This window comes from Pollicipes pollicipes, unplaced genomic scaffold, assembly GCF_011947565.3.
Source record: "Pollicipes pollicipes isolate AB1234 unplaced genomic scaffold, Ppol_2.1 Scaffold_5724;HRSCAF=6776_pilon_pilon_pilon, whole genome shotgun sequence".
In the NCBI taxonomy this organism is placed as follows: Eukaryota; Metazoa; Arthropoda; class Thecostraca; order Pollicipedomorpha; family Pollicipedidae; genus Pollicipes; species Pollicipes pollicipes.
Window position 1 is genome coordinate 12,566,731 of NW_023596746.1, and position 15,871 is coordinate 12,582,601.

The window sequence follows — 15,871 nt, forward strand, 5'->3', positions numbered from 1 at the left end:
CACACGGAAAAAGTTGAGGGGCCCTGGAGTGGCCAGAAGGGGCCTTAAGAATAGTCAGATAATTCTGTATTTGTAAAATCAAGCAAAGAAACGTTGGCTCTTACTCTAAACGATCATTTTCGCATGCGCGAGGAAAGAAAGCATTTAGGAGGCCCTGGAACACCCTGGAGACCCGTTTCATTACATTTCATGACGCTGTTTTTATCGTACAATCACACCCTCGCCAAACGATCATAACACATCAGCATGGAAGACGTCACGGCTAGTTGCTAGCATCGCCGAAAATCCACGCTTTCCCAGGGCACGCGCATGGGCATAGATAGCTCACGTGTCTTTGGTTGCACCACTGCAAGGCATGGGTAAGAGAACCGGGGATGGATAGGGGCAGGGGCTAAAACCTACATGCTTCTGAAAATTTAACATTGGCCCTTTGAGCGTTCACTGCAAAAATAGTCCATTGACTACCATCTTTTGCTTGGTTGGGTAATGGGCCGCTGGGCGCATGGGTCGTAGGGTTTTCCACGGCACGCACATTGGTCATGGGTTTTGTCGAGGTCTTTGGAGAAAAGGGAATCGGACAGCCCGTTTGCCTCCCATCTCGGCACCGCCCATGCTCATTTTCAGGTAAGTATAACAATGCATATATAGGTTTGTTCATGCTCTGAAGAGCTATGCCAAGAAACGCATAGACGGAGCACTCAAGTCATTCAGTCTTTCACTGAATGTCTTAAAAATCGGCACACGGCTGATCAAACGAAACGCAACGCACGAGTGTCATTCACTGAGGTCCTACCAACAAGGATCACTTGTTAGCTCGAGGAGATTGGGACAATGTATGCTCTTACCTGAAGCCACTATACTTCACCAGTGTAAACATGCCATCTTTGCTAGTGGTATGCTGAATAACTTCAAGCGGTATGATTGGTGCCTGTAACAGCAAGCACGAGCATTTGTAAAACACAACACATGTTGGTTGCCTTTTGACTGTACCAAACAGGTAGAGAAACATACGTTAAGCCGCGCGTATAGGAAACCAGACGTACGGGGTTCGATTCGCTGCCTGGTCCAGCCTTCCTGCCAGGGCGGACGCCATAAACTGGGAAGAGAAGGCTGACCACTGAATTGGGATTGTCTGCATCACAAGTCGGTGGGGAGCTAAAGTCGTCCACCGGGAGAGGAAACCAAACCCCTGCAAAAACATGTAATCCAGACATATGCGAGACGCACGTCAAGGTTAAAAAAGATCAATTACGCAAGACCCGTCAACCCTATTCACGTGTCTGTTCACACATAAAGTGCATGAATACAATATCATCCAGTCTGTTTACCAGAAATCTATCAGTTCCTGGAATGTCACCTTCTTGGCCGCCATGCTTTCTTCCATGAAGTGAATGCCACTTTTCATCACAAGCTAGCATTACATCACTTGGTCAAGGGAATGGTATTAGAAGGGAACACTTTATTCATCGCAGGTCTCCAAATCGCAAGAGCAAATAATACAGATTTAAGAGAAATGGCAAATGAATGGCTTTCTTAAAGATGAGTAGGGGACGGTAATAAAATGATGAGACGTATCCGACATCGCTTGTACTTGCTAAGTATTGCTTGTCGCGTATATCCTGAACCCACCACCAAAATAGTGTCATGTTTGTTTTCATGCCAATCAGACCCACTGACCTAGTGTTTAGGGCCAGTACGCCGGTCATGTCATATCCGTAACACCTGACCAGCCCGAACGAAAGCCAGAAGCTTACTAAGTATGAAAAAGAAGGCGTTTTAAAATGATTTACTCGATCAACCCGCACGCTTGCGTATGAAACAGAAGGCGCTTTAAAATGTTTACTCGATCAACCCGCGCGCTTGCTAAGCAGTCTAGGCCGTTTATTTCACAATTTTGTAAATTGACATGCGGAAAGAATGACCATTCAAATCATCAATAATTATTGGCAAGGTGGTGAAATATTTGCATCTGTCTGTCGAATTTTCATAACTGCTAATGCGTGCTAAGGATGAACCAAAAACACCGAAGATTAAATGTATATCTTTCTTCAACTTTTGAACAGCACTTTTGAGCAGCACACCGGAACCGACGATCAAAGGCCCGTTTGGAGGGTATAAGGGTCTAAAAAACTGACTGTAGGTCACGTAAAGAATCGCGGCCCGCAGGGTCGTGACTTAAAATACTATTCAGAGGTCCCCTTGCACCGTTTTAAGATCACCCCCCCCCCCCCCCTGAGACAATCGGCCCGAGACCACGAACACCGAACAGTCGGCTCCATGTCCGTCTGAGCCCTTGAGACCCATTTCCCAAGCAGAAACAGGGCCGGGGCTCGCGATTTGTAATGTTCGGGGTCCCTGGTACAACGAAGGGCTTCTGTGTCGGTTAGGGGCCACCGTGCCGAACTGTGGCGGCAAGTAGCCCCGAGTCAGAGCGATTTTGAGGGGGCCCAAAGAGGGGCCGAAGGGTCTCTCGAGACCAAAAATGGACCAAAGACTAATATAAGAGACCAAATACTAATATAAGATTAGAAGAGTCCGAAGGGCTGGCTGTAGGTCACATTAAGGACCCCCGCTCGTAGGGCCGTGATCTCAAATGTCAGTAAGATGATCTTTGGCACCGATGGGGACGCCTGAGACAGAAAACTCCTCTATTTCGGTCAACGATCGCGAACAACGAACAGTCAGCTCCGTGTTGGTCTGAGCTCAATAAGAAAAACATGTCTTTAATAACAAATGGGTCAAATGAGGCGATTTGGGGGGGGGATTTTACTATCAGGGTGTCCTCTGTCAATCCTGTGCCCCCCCCCCCTTATAAAACCTCTGGCTGCGCCCCCTGCTGCTCTCTATTGGTTAAAAGGCACACGTTAAGCTTTCAGTTTGTGATTTATCTAGCAGAGTGGACATATTCTCGTCTTATTTTGCTACTTCCTTTGCAGGCTACGCCCTTGATTTAGCTGCTCCCCAGCACTACCACAAATCACTACAGTCCACAAATTATGTTAGGTTAAACTATGTTTTGCCTGGAATTGAGAACATAGAGGGTGGAAAGCATATGCAATATGCACATTTTCAACAGATTAATGAGTTGGGCCGGGTATCTAGTATCTACTGTGTTATCTAATGGAAACTGAAATAAAAACAAAGGAATTGCACCTCCAGGTTACAAAAGACTGCTACATCGAGCACCTGTGGAAGGGTCCAAGGAATGCATTGGTCGAAAAGTTGAGTTTTGATGTTTTATTAACTGACAAATCATTCTCACATGACGTGGTGTGAGCAGGCAGGAAAAGCTATTTGCTCCCCAGGACGTGGAGGGCCACAAGCAGATCAGTCCGCAGATCACTATGCTTTTATGGCCATGCTGGTCAAAGTTGCATTCATTCTGAAGTGATCAAGCACGCATTAATTGCAGCTTCCAAAAAGCATGGCTGTTCACATCTCGTGTGTTGATCTGCTGGTTGAAAGGCTTTAAGGTTTTTTGCCATCACTACTCGATATCAGGGTTCACGTTTCCTATTCCGTTGGGGAAGGGGGGGGGGGGGTTCTAGCCCCCCCCCCCTCCGAAATTTAGCTATAGCTGTCAACTAAGAAATGAAATGGCGCCAAATTCAGAGAGAAATTGGTTTGTTGATGATCTTTGGGTTAGGCTTCATCATTTCACAAGTTTTGGCAACCCCCCCCCAAAGCCCCCCCCCCTACTCACTTTATGTACCTACGCCCCCACTCAGTGCATGCAGGTAAGGTGAGAATGGTGCACCCCATTGAGGGGTAAATAGGAACATGAGGTGAAAAGCACGCTGATCGAGTCGCAGCGGCCACAATAAGCACGTCAAATCATGATATTTAAAGAGCACTCTCAGTCCTTTTCAGAAGATCCGAGCTTTCTCCCAACAGATCTTGAGGTAGTTTGTTGTACACTCACTAAGACACAGTAAGCAAAGCAGTGTCTGCCAGCCTCGTAGCGGATACATGACAGGTGGAGGCGATCGTCCTGCCATGAGCGCATGGAGAGAAATCAAAATATTGGTCGGAGAGAGAGTGCAGGCCGTTCAGTAAAGGTAAAACGGCAAAAGAGACTATGGCCGGTAAAGTATAGTGCAGTGCAGAGTAGACGGTAAGGAAAGAACAGACTAATACGGTTCACCCGCCTGGGCAACTAGGTAGAATAAGGTAAAGAAAGGCAACTAGGTAAGAGAAAGGTAAACAGGTAACTGCTTGAAGGTAAGCCGGCCCGCCCGTCCCAAATTGCTCGATATGCGATCGAATTTTCCTCCCCCGACACGGCTCCTGTACAAAAATCGATCACCCTTTGAACCTGCGTGAGGTTTTCATCAGAAAAGTTGGTAAATATAGAAATGCAGTGCCGTGTGTGTGTGGCAGAACCAGATGGTGCCCATAGCGTCAATCACGTCTTGAGGAAGATCATGCCGAAAGTGGCCGGTTCCGATCAGAGGCCCGAAACATTTGTAACATGCCGAGCTATTTTGTGACATGTATTTCATGGGCGTCTCACGGTAGTGAAAATAGAATAAAATTACGTCCAGTTCCCTTCCGTAGTTTCAGGGCCGATGAGAGAAAAATAAAATTACACCTTATTTCCACCCCAGTCTCAGGGCCGATAATTAAAAAGCAGCTCACAAAAACTCACCTGAATAGCTTTGACACGCAGGGTATGCGATATCGACAGAAGAGACGCACAATTTTCCGTTATTTACATTTCACACATCCAGATGATATAATAATATTGCAAGCGACACACTCCGGATTCAAAACGAAAATCATGTGGCAAAGTAAGTGGGTAGCGGCAGTCACATTCAGCCATGGAACAGTACATCAGGCGGGGCTGGCATTCTCGCTTCCTAGACGATTCGGTGGGTCGGTTTGCGGTCAGTTTAGCGACGGCCTGAAACGAATGGCCGGTGTCCGACTCAGTATTGGTGGAGATTGTTTTGCTATTTTAAGTGTGCATGCGCCAGTGGTTGTTATCCAAGAAGGACAAAATTGCATTCTTTGATGGGGTGTGGGATGTGCTCGTGCACTTTGCTCAATTAAACACAGCGCTGTGCGAGGGCTTCAGTATTCACTCCGGGCTGAACGATGCGGAAATCGAAAAGTTTAAGGTTTCGAGCGCCAGTAAGTGGCTCTCTGACATCATTAACGGGTTTTGTCTCAGAAATATATAGTTTAATTTGAACCCATCTGAGAGGGAACACACATGGAGGCAGTTGGGCCTGTCATTGCAATCGCGTATAGACTATGTGATTGTCAGTGAGACACTTTGCGTTAACTTTGACGTGCAGCCAACATTGAGGCGCGGGCGTTAGAAGTGTCATTGTGTCAATAGTGTCATTGTGTCAATAGTGTCATTGTGACCACTGTCACGTCTGCCTCGCGCCGACGGAGCCCCGGGTTGTTTAGATTTTGCAATAAAGTGTTGGCAGACAAAGGCTCTGCAGATTCGGTGATTGCGGAAATAATGCGCGCAAGAAATGGTTTGGACATTTACACCGGTGAAATGAGCCATAGGGTGAACCTAGAAATGCTGCTTTGCGGCGTACGGGTAATAAGTACTTGGCGTAACAAAACGATGGCATATGGCGTAAAGAAGCAAGAAAAGCAATTGCCTGGTCAGGCTAAGGCAGAAGAAAAAAATGTCAACAATCTTGACAACAAACAACGAATGTTTTATAGAATATGTGTACAGAAACTGGATGACATAACATGACGTGCAAAAAAGGCAGTAATAGCCTGCGGGGCTATGTGGGTAGAGGACGGTAAGAATGTGACCATTCATTTTCTGAGCAGGGGTAAGGAAATGCACGTGCACAGGACAATTACTGAAATTAATCACGCTGGACAAGTGTTACGAGACAATGCAGCTATCCCAGGACACTACACGGAACATTCAAATGATGTGTTTATGTCAAAAGGTACCGATAGAGGAATGCCTAGATAATGATAATGATAATGATAGATAATGGGGTGATTTCTTTGGAGTGATTAAATCCCAAAACTCACCGATCAGGAACATGAGCAATGTGAAGGCCCAGTCAGCGGCGAAGAATGCAAGCTGGCGTTGAATTAGACTGCCGGTACCGCGGGATTTACAGCGAAGAATGCAAAATAGCGTTAAATAAGACTACCGGTGTCACGGGATTTACGGCAGATTTTTTACGCGCTTCTGGAGTTATCTCGAAAACACCGTGATTACATACATCAATGACGCTTTCGTTAACGGTTTTATCGTATCCCAGCGGCGAGAAATTGCAACTCTGATTCCCAACAAAGGAGACCTGGTTCGACCACAAGATAAAAATGTATATGTTGCTACATATAATCTATAAAATGGTTGCAAAAGTTATTGCACCTTGCATTGGCTATCATTCATAAATTGGTGCCTCCAGAACAAACTGGACTTATAAAGGGCTGTGTTACAGGCAAAAACATAAGATTAGGGGCAGATGTCATTGGCTGTGGTGATATGGGTCAGATTGGATGATTAATGATTGCATGCGACTATCGGGCCGACTTCGGTTCGCTTCAACATGATTTTTTATCTCTGTTCTCCAAGCGTGTAGTTTTTGGAATAATTTAATACCCCGGATTAAAATCCTATACAGTGATGCTTTTCTGACAATAATTTGCCTGTCGACAGTTTGCACCAAACTTGTTTTAATACAACTGCGGCTCTTTCCAGGGGCCTCCACTTAGTGGAATGTTACTCGATGTGGCAGTAGACGTTTTGGCGATAGGCATAAAAGATAATGGATTTCCGAAATCATAGTGAATGGTATAGAGGTTAACTTGTGCTTATGTCCTGAAGACTTAGCATTGTTCTGCCGGGACAATGAATCATCAGAGGCAGTACTACGCGTTGTGAATGAGTTCAGCAAAACTTTTGGGCTGGCTCTAAACGTAGACAAGAGGCGGGTGATGTGGTTAGGTGCTCAAAAGGACAGTCACCGGTCCATTTCAGGAATATTGTCCGTAAACAAAGTGAAAGCACCTGGTATATTGCTCAGCACAAACATCTTCTGTGGGGCGGATAATTTAGAACATATTTCCACAAAAATACATCAAACTATTAACTCATGAAGCCAGCGGTCATGAGCAATAAAGGGCCTAATCACTCTTCTAAATACCAGACATCATTTCAACTTGTATACATGTGCGCGTGTGTGATGTCCGCAAAGAAAAGCTTAGCGGCGATTCAGAGTAAAAGACTGCGACTTGCATGGCGAGGAACTAAAGTTTTGGCATGGCCGCCTTAAGTTGCTAAAAAGTAACAACCCAGGATATAAAGCACGGTAGGCTTAAAGCACACAATAGAAGCACGGGAGTTCACAATAAGGCCGTATTTATAAAACACCTATACCAGCAAGGGATCAAAATGATTGGCAGTTTAACCAGGAATGATGAACACATTCCTCAAACATCCTCAGGTAAGGGTCAACTCCCTGACGTGTGAAACTTTTTTGACCCAGATTGCTGGAAAATCTCTTGGAACTGAGAAGCTGTGCTGCTCATATTTCTTTAAAGATGCAACAAGCTCCTGTGCACCTAGAGCACTAACCAGATAGAAAGATGAGAATACTGTGGCCGTAGTTGGAAAAATATGTACAACATACCGTGCAAACGTACGAAGTCCACACAATTTTGAGCACTGCAACATAGCCTGCTCCCCAGATACATACCCATGAGACGATACTGATACATTCAAAATGTTACTGATAGCCCTCGAGGTGTACATAGTAATCAGGCGAACACGTTAGCCCGTTTTATACATAAATGTTATGTAGTAAACCGTATATGGGGGGAGCTCTTCACGATATCAACCATCGTGTCTTTAGATACAGTGTGGCATGCATTGTTCGGAATTAAAGCGTGACGACGTGCACTTAATTTCATCAGTTTTACCACAAAGCAATATACTGTCCGCTCTACACTATTGCATCACGCTGTGGAGCCGAACTACAAAGGAGTTAAGGGTTTGATAAATAATCGTCTATAAATCGAGAAACAGATCGCGAATGTCAGCAGTAACAGGCTGATTTTGCAGCTTAATGTACTGGATTGCTGCATGAAAGCGGTCTGGTAAAACATGAATGGTGCTAAGTAATACCCTACGTGTTTGTTCTCTTGTTTTGGGGCTGCTCCACTGCTGCACGACGCCCAACCCTGCCGGGTAGTAGCTTTTTCTTTCGCTCTTTTTTGTGGGTATTTTTTCTGGCGGTGGGTTTAAATGAGCAAGCAGTTTTCTGATGTGTGCCTTACTACGGGAAGTGTGGCACCAAGGTGGTGCACGGCTGATGTATGTATTATCATGCACGAGTGTGATATGTGATCCGTGTGCAGATCATGCATGAGTTTTTTATTCATACATTCTCCATGTTCATGATACATGTGTTAATTATGTCTTGATGACATGATTGTGTACAATGCAAGAATGAAGTATTGTATGAAATAAACAACAGCTTGAAACACAATTATTTACACGTTTAGAAGGCAAGCCGGGAGTATATAGTGGTAAGTATTTAGAGCAGCGCGAACCGTGCTGTAAACTGATGGTGGAGCACGAAAGGCAGAACCTCTATTTTTTCGCGTCGCTTCAACTATCAGAGTGTGCAGATAACAAGATCAAGCTTATAAAGGTGAAATATGCACCACAGTGTTATCTTTGAATGACGCGGAGTGATTTTGAGTAAGACTTTTGGAAGCATCGTCTCACGACGGTCGGCTGTTGTTGCGCGTCCGGTGGCCGCCTCCTGGTATTGTCTGCAACGGCTGACGTCGTCCGATTTAACGGAAACCGCAACACCGCCCATCACCGTTCTTGTTCCTAAGATTGGGAGCACGCACGCAGCGCAGGGTCAAAGCTTTTGGATACGCAGGGCTGGTGGCACGCAGGGTCAAAAACTACTAGATGTAATTTGTTTCACTGGTCGGTTTTACAAATAGATGGACATTCTGGGGACGGTGGAAAGCCGAAGCAGTTGAAGAGCAGCAGTTGGAAGCAGTTGGAAGACACGGGCAGTTGGCCCCAGATTGGGGTAGAACCTATCATTGAAGCAACAAGATTGCTTGTGGCATGTGGTCAGCGGGGCTTTCGTTGGCATGGAGGTCAACTGCTCCATACCCGAAACGTTAGGCCACGGACGATCGCCGCGCTGCGCTGCTTCATAAACAACACAGGGTCCTTTCATTGGTCTGCTGCAGGGTCCTTCCATTACATTACACTTCTATTCCAGGGTGTTTTGTTGTGGACTATCGTCATAAGTTCTCACATCTCCTTGTCATTCTCAGAGGGCCCGACAGATGCGAGACCCTCTGCCGTTCAGAGCCCCGTCCCTGTCCCTGTTCAGTAAATATCCCCTGGCCGACTTGGGGCCCATTCGTAAACAGGACCCCCGTTGCTTCAGGCGTCAATGGACCGGTGCAAATCACGGGCCCCAGCCCCGACCCTGCTTGAAAATGGGTCCCCAGGGCCCAGATCGTGACGTAGCCGGCCGTTCAGTGTGGTTGGTCTGGTCGAAATGGAGCCCCGCACTGTCACGGAGGTCCCCAATCGGGTGAGAGGATGTGAATTCGCGGCCCTACGGGTGGGGTACTTAATGTGACCTACAGCAACTCATGCGGACCCTTCGCACCCTCGAGCCTTCTAGTCACGCTCCTGATATTTGGTCCCGAGGGACATTCAGGCCCTCTTTGGGCCCCTCGAATACGGCCCATGGCCGACTCGAGGCCACTTGCTGACACAGGGCTCCTGTTGGCCACTGTGAGCCCCTGAACGACACAGGGTCCTATCACTGCTTCATGTGCCCCAACCAATGCAGATTGCGGACCCACAGTTCCAGCGCCTTGCCCCTTGTACGAAAATGGGCCTCCAGATCTCAGACCGACTTCGAGCCAACTTTTGGATGCCGATGGTCTCTGGACAAAAGAGAGCTTCATATTGACCATGGAAGTCTAAATCGGTGACAGAAGCCCTATTACTGAAATTTGGGGTTAGGGCCGTAAGGACCGATATCGTTCATGTGACCTACAGCCAGCCCCTTGGGTCTTTCGGCCTTCCAATCGGAGGTCCCTCAAACATTGCCCCTGGCCAACTCGGAGCCCCTTGCCAACACAGGATCCCCTGTTATGCAATGTGGGACCCTGACCAAAACAGGAACCCATCATTGACTCATGGATCCCGCCTAATGCAAATCACGGGCTCAGGCCTTTTCCCTGCTCAAGAAATGGGCCCTCATGCCCAAATCGACATGGAGCGGAGCCGAATGTTCGGTACTAGTGGTCCTGGACTGGCACAGGGCCCCCATCAACTCAGAACGCGAAGGGCCCTCTGATTGGCATTTGAGACCCGGCCCTACGAGTTGGGCCCGTTAATACGATCTCCGACCAGACCTTCGGCCCTCAAACCGGTCCGGAGGGGCCCTCTTCAGGCCAAGATGAACCCTTTCCGGATAAAAGGCTGGCCCTGTGGTTGTTTGGTAACACAACAGATGAATTATCTTCACATAAGGAAAAGCCCTTTGCGGTCTACCTGAAAAGTGAGGATGTTGGGGGCAGATAAATAGTTTTGCCATCACCTTAAAAGATGGCGAGGGAGAGCGTCCAGTTTCCTCGCTGTCCCCCCCCCCCCCCCCAGCACTCATGCTCCCGCTGCCACTGGTCACTGGTGATATCCAAGGATCTTTTACATGCATATATATGTTTTTAGGCGGTCTTCTGTTACAGCTGGCAAGCCTATATTTGCGTAATATACGTTTACTTGTCCCCTTTTTGGGCCCCCGCTTGAACTCATGGCCCGTTCTCAGCCTCAACATGTGCTTCCTGAGCTTATTACTGGCTCTTTTCTGAATCTAGTTCTTGCCCTTTTAAGCCCCTATGGTTTTTTTCTAATCAGAGGTGGTTCATTCCTAGGCCTAAATCTTACATGCGCTGCAAAATAAGGCATAAAGACGTAAAGACAGAATATCCGTAGGGCCACAAAGGCCCTAGGATGTTGGCCTATCCCAGGTCCCGTACACATCCTCAAAACTAATCACCTAACCTTAAATAAATTTGGCTATAAATGGGGTCTTTAGAGCAATAGAACTTGCCCAACGGTTTTTAAATGTTGTCAGAGAGGAACTTCCCACAACTATGTTTGTCAACCCATGCCATTAATTCACTCCCTTTTGACTTAGTGGCATCTGTCTCGTGATAGTTCTACTTCTACCTTTTGCTACATGAAACTGGTGTCCTCTATGTCTCGGCCAAATTTCGAGTGCCCCATGCAGATCTACCTAGTCAATACTCTTCATAGTCTTGTATACCTCTATCAGATCCCCTCTAACTCTGCGATACCTCAGGGAATATAAATCCAGTGCCCTAAGCCTATTCTTATATTCTAAGTCGCCAACCCCATTTGTCATCCTAGCCGCCTTCCGTCGTACTCTTTCCAGTCTATATATTTTTGGAACCATGGGAACGAAGCCTGTACACAATACTCTAGGTGTGGTCTGAGTATAGGTAAGTATGACTTGGGATCAACAGAGAAATGGGATCAAATGGGACGAACAAAACCCACGGTGGCCCATTCTGATTGTAGGCGGGTAAAAAAGCACGTCCAAGGTTCCGATGTGGTCCCTCAGGTCTGGAAAGGATTTATCGTGGACTCAGCGGGGTCTTTTAAGGGCAGGCCAGGACTTTTGGGACGGATTTGTGCCTTCCCGGGTCAAGGGTGACATGGCCCTTTCCTGGACCACGATGTTAATATTTTCAATCTTAAATAGGTCGTGCACTGAGTTGAAGTGTCGACAATGGATCCGTTCTAAACATGAAGGGTCGCTTTCGGAGTCTACCATGGCCCCTGCCCGGACTTGGGGTGGGCCCTTTTTGAGCCTATTGTGGGTTTGCAGACCAGAGATTGACTCTTCCTAGGCCTAAGGTGCGAGATGGGCCTTTTCGAACCTGAAATTCTTACCTTCTCAGTGCAAAATTGATCCCTGCTCTGCTTTAAACGGTCTGTTTGAGCCTATGATCGACAATTTTGGGAACTGTGAGGTCCTCTTCGAGTCAACGATGGATCCTTTCCAGACAGACAGGGACCCTCCTGAGTTCATGCGAAAGACTGAAAATACCCTTTCCGTGCCTTACAATATGTAAATCATTTCCATACAGCAAAGGACCGTTTCTGTACCATCTTTTATGGGTTGGGGGTCCAACAGTTTTGCCCTCGCCGCAAAAGACGGCGGGGTAATTTTGTCCCGTTGACACCCCCCCCCCCCCAAAAAGCCAGTTAATGTATTCTTTTAGGCCCTTGCATCCCACACCACGAGAGCCCGTTTCTTTCATCCATGGAGAAGTCTGCACATTTTTTCCTTCAGCTTCGTTCAGACATATTCGTCTACCCTACACATTCATAATAACACTGTAGCGTTTGTATAGGTTTGGCGCCTTGCTCCCCCGTATCCTCTTCCGCGAGCTCTGTGCGCGCCTTTGTCAGAGTGTATGCCTACTGTTTGTGTTCACATTGGCCAAAATGCAAATATTTGCACCCAGATACCGGGAGGTACCTCGTATGTACCTGCATTGGCGGCACGCAACGAACTCCATACCGTTTGGAAACTCCCGTCCATAACCTCTGGGATTGCCTCCGCCACGCTACGTTGCTACATTTCCATAGCAATTTAGCCTATTTGTTACCACAAAGCAGTGCGTTTAGTCCGAAAGGTCACCATCTTGGCATGGTTGTCGTGTTTCGTGGACGACACCCTCGGTGCCGCGCCCTGAACCTGCCCTCACGCAGTGTGCGAACTCGAAATTTTGACACAATGCTTAAAGTAGTGCCTTGAATAGGTACGCCAATATCAACGACCTGCTCCAAACCCTTTCGAAGAAACCAGCGAAAGCAAACGAGGCAGCCGGGATGGAATATCAATCTCTGCGCCAAAAAGGGTTTCGTCCACACTCTCAGCCGTTTTCCTAATCCACTGGAGCGTAGCCCGCGAAACCACAAAAGACGGAATGAGGCCTTAGTTCACCATCGGTATAAATCGTGTGTAGCGGCCGCGTATCGATTCATTATACCAGCTTGATGCGATGTTGTCGCGTGATGGCCGTAACGCATGCTGACTGCAGTGCCCGTAATGGTAAAAACTGTCAGTTGACTGCAAATGTTGACTGCAGTCCGTGTACTCATAAAATTGGTACGGCTTGGTACAAAATGTCCTTTCATTTTTCGTTGTGTCGCATGTCACTTTCGCAAAACACGCTGCAAACCACGTCTTGTAGTCTTAATAATACGTTCATTGCGCAAGGAAAACACAACTGCCTCATGAGTTTGTGCGTAACAGGCCTTGCAATCGATTAAACGTGATACATATAATTGCACCACATAAATATCGACATTTCACATCTCTCGTGAAGACCCCATGGCAAAACATCTAAAACTAAAAAAACAAGTGTTAACAGGATTATTAAACTCGTGACCCAGTTTACAAACCCATGTACAAATGTACCGCCCTGATGCCAAATGGTTCCACGTCACTTTCCCCAGGCCTCCTCTGTCTCCACCCGTTGAGAGGTAGGGTATAATCCGCTCCCCCATCCCACGCAGGGGCTACGTCTGTCCGTCGAAGGTGATGTCCATCTCGGGCACATCAATCACGTAGAGCAACACGCCCGAGTCGGCGTCCGCGCCGTCCACCAACAGCGCCGCCGACGGCGAGCGCGCTAGGCTTGAGTCCAGCGTGTCGCCGGCAGGTGGCAGCGCCAGCAGCAGCGTGCTGCTCGGCTCGAGCGTGAGGATCGAGTCGGCGGAGCGGCCGGCACTGTAGAGCGAGTCCAGGAAGCCATCTGCCGACCACTGCTCCTCTTCCGCCCGATGCATCTTGGCCATGTGACGGCTGAACACAGAGACGCCGCCCCGTCAGCGCCCTCTCTGAACAGGAGGGGGGGGGGGGGGGGGGGCACAACGCGGGCTACCAAGCGGGCAGAGCAAGCGCATGGTCACAAACAAGTCGCAATCATTTAGACAAACACCACTTATTCCGCGTCTCAAATATAACAATGGCATACCCAGAAGTTCTCCCTACAGTACTCAGTTTTAAGTGACGGCAGCTGCTAACCGAGACCGAGGTGCACCAGCCGTCTGTCCCAAGAGCGAACTCGCCGCGGCTAGCGCACCTAATGCTGCTCTTCAGCCGCGTGGTCATGTGGCAGAAGGGACACTCGTACTGGCCGCTGCCGTGCGCCAGTGAGACGTGGCGCTGCAGGTCACGTGGCTTCAGGAAGGTGCGCGAGCACGCCGAGCAGCGATGGGTCCGGCCCTGCGGGCGGACGCACAAGGGTCACCGAACCGTCATGGTCATCTGCAGCATGGCAATCTTTGATCACAGTTTCCAACACCCCGACACGACGCATGGCAAGTGTGCACGGTCGACAGCCTTTCGATCACGTGGACGGCCCTCCACCTCTATTTAACCGTATCTGTTGTGCTTTCGAAGTCCCCAGTCTGACCTCGACATGCGTTCTGCTCAGAAAAGCGGTCCAACTTCCAGACTTAACCGCTTTCCTAAACACAAGGTCTGCGTGGCACAAACCAATGCTCCTCCTCCGAAAAATGGAGCGCACGACGTTAACTATGGCCCCACTCCTCTCCACCCAGCAGCCGCCCGTAAGACCCCCTCCGTTCCTCCTCCACGGACCTGGCTATGCTCCAGCTGGTGGTGCTTCAGGTGATGGCGGCTACTGAAGCACTTGCCACACGTCTCGCACTTGTTGGCCAGCCGGTGGTCGGGCTCGTGGGTGCGCCTGTGCCGCTCCATGTTGACCTTCTGCACGAACGGCTTGCCGCACACATCGCAGGGGAAGCGCGCGTCACCCGTGTGCAGGCGCACATGAACCGCCAGCGACTTGGCGGACTTGAACCGTTTGTCGCAGTGCGGGCAGGGCACCTGACGGCGAGAGGGGGGGGGGGGGGGGGGGGCGTTAGGCGGGGTACCGTCGCAGTGCGCACAGGGCACCTGGCAGCCAGCTGGGCATCACACGGGCCACCGTCGCAGGTGCCCTGTGGGCGGGGCACCTCATAGCGAGCGGGGTGTTAAACAGGACACCGTCGCAGTGCAGGTAGGGCACCTGATGGCGAGTAGGGGGTTACACGGGGTACCGTCGCAGTGTGGGCAGGGCACCCACTGGCAAGTAGGGGGTTACACGGGGTACCGTCGCAGTGTGGGCAGGGCACCTACTGGCGAGTGGGGGGTTACACAGGGTACCGTCGCAGTGTGGGCAGGGCACCTGACAAGGAGCAAGGCGTCACACGGGGCACCAGTCAAGAGAGGTTGCTGTGTCCACAGTGATGGTAGCATTGTAGTAAAAGCAAATGTACCCCCCCCCCCCCCCGCCCCAGTGAGTATACAACGGCGCAGAGACGTGAACATGGGGCAAATAACATTGATACGTAAACATCTCTGGTCATGGGTTTCTTCACGGGATTTTTCCAGTATAACATTCAAATGCCATGGACCACCACTAAGAATTCAGGGAGGCATCTGGGACGTGAAAGAAAGACCGCTTTTCCCGTCACCCCTCTGAAGACCAGAGCACCTCAAACGACAGGACTGACCTGCGCCTCCGCGTGCGTCGCCAAGTGTGCCATCATCGTGTCCTTCCGCTTGAACTTCTTAAAGCACACTTCGCAGGCGAACTGGCGCTCGGCGTGCGTGAACCGGTGCAGCCAGAGCGCCTTCTTGCTGCCGAACGTCTGTGCGCACACCTCGCAGACGGCGGCGGAGGCGGCCGGACGCGCGCCGGGCGACGCTGGCCGTTCGGGCGACGCTGGCCGCTCGGGCACCGGCCGCTCCGGCGCCAGCCGCGAGCACACGTG

General features: G+C 49.3%; 1 protein-coding gene across 1 annotated transcript; it reads right to left on the reverse strand.

Moving 5' to 3' along the window:
• Positions 1-13,298: 13,298 nt before the first annotated feature.
• Positions 13,299-15,809, reverse strand: LOC119103774 (zinc finger protein 467). The gene is made up of 4 exons (XM_037227422.1): positions 15,611-15,809; positions 14,694-14,942; positions 14,173-14,315; positions 13,299-13,892 (listed from the first exon to the last, which is right to left on the reverse strand). Exons 1-4 carry the CDS (start codon positions 15,644-15,646, stop codon positions 13,607-13,609), a joined length of 714 nt encoding a protein of 237 aa, XP_037083317.1. The 5' UTR covers positions 15,647-15,809; the 3' UTR covers positions 13,299-13,606.
• Positions 15,810-15,871: the final 62 nt, after the last annotated feature.

What these genes read in the sequence shown, in the direction of transcription:
- LOC119103774 (XM_037227422.1), bottom strand. Translation starts at nt 15,646, where the DNA reads ATGATGGCACACTTGGCGACGCACGCGGAGGCGCAG. An exon ending in ACCAGCTGGAGCATAGCCAG is followed by an intron (nt 14,316 to 14,693) that starts GTCCGTGGAGGA and finishes GTCCGCCCGCAG; the next exon opens with GGCCGGACCCATCGCTGCTC. An exon ending in CGGCTGAAGAGCAGCATTAG is followed by an intron (nt 13,893 to 14,172) that starts GTGCGCTAGCCG and finishes CTCTGTGTTCAG; the next exon opens with CCGTCACATGGCCAAGATGC.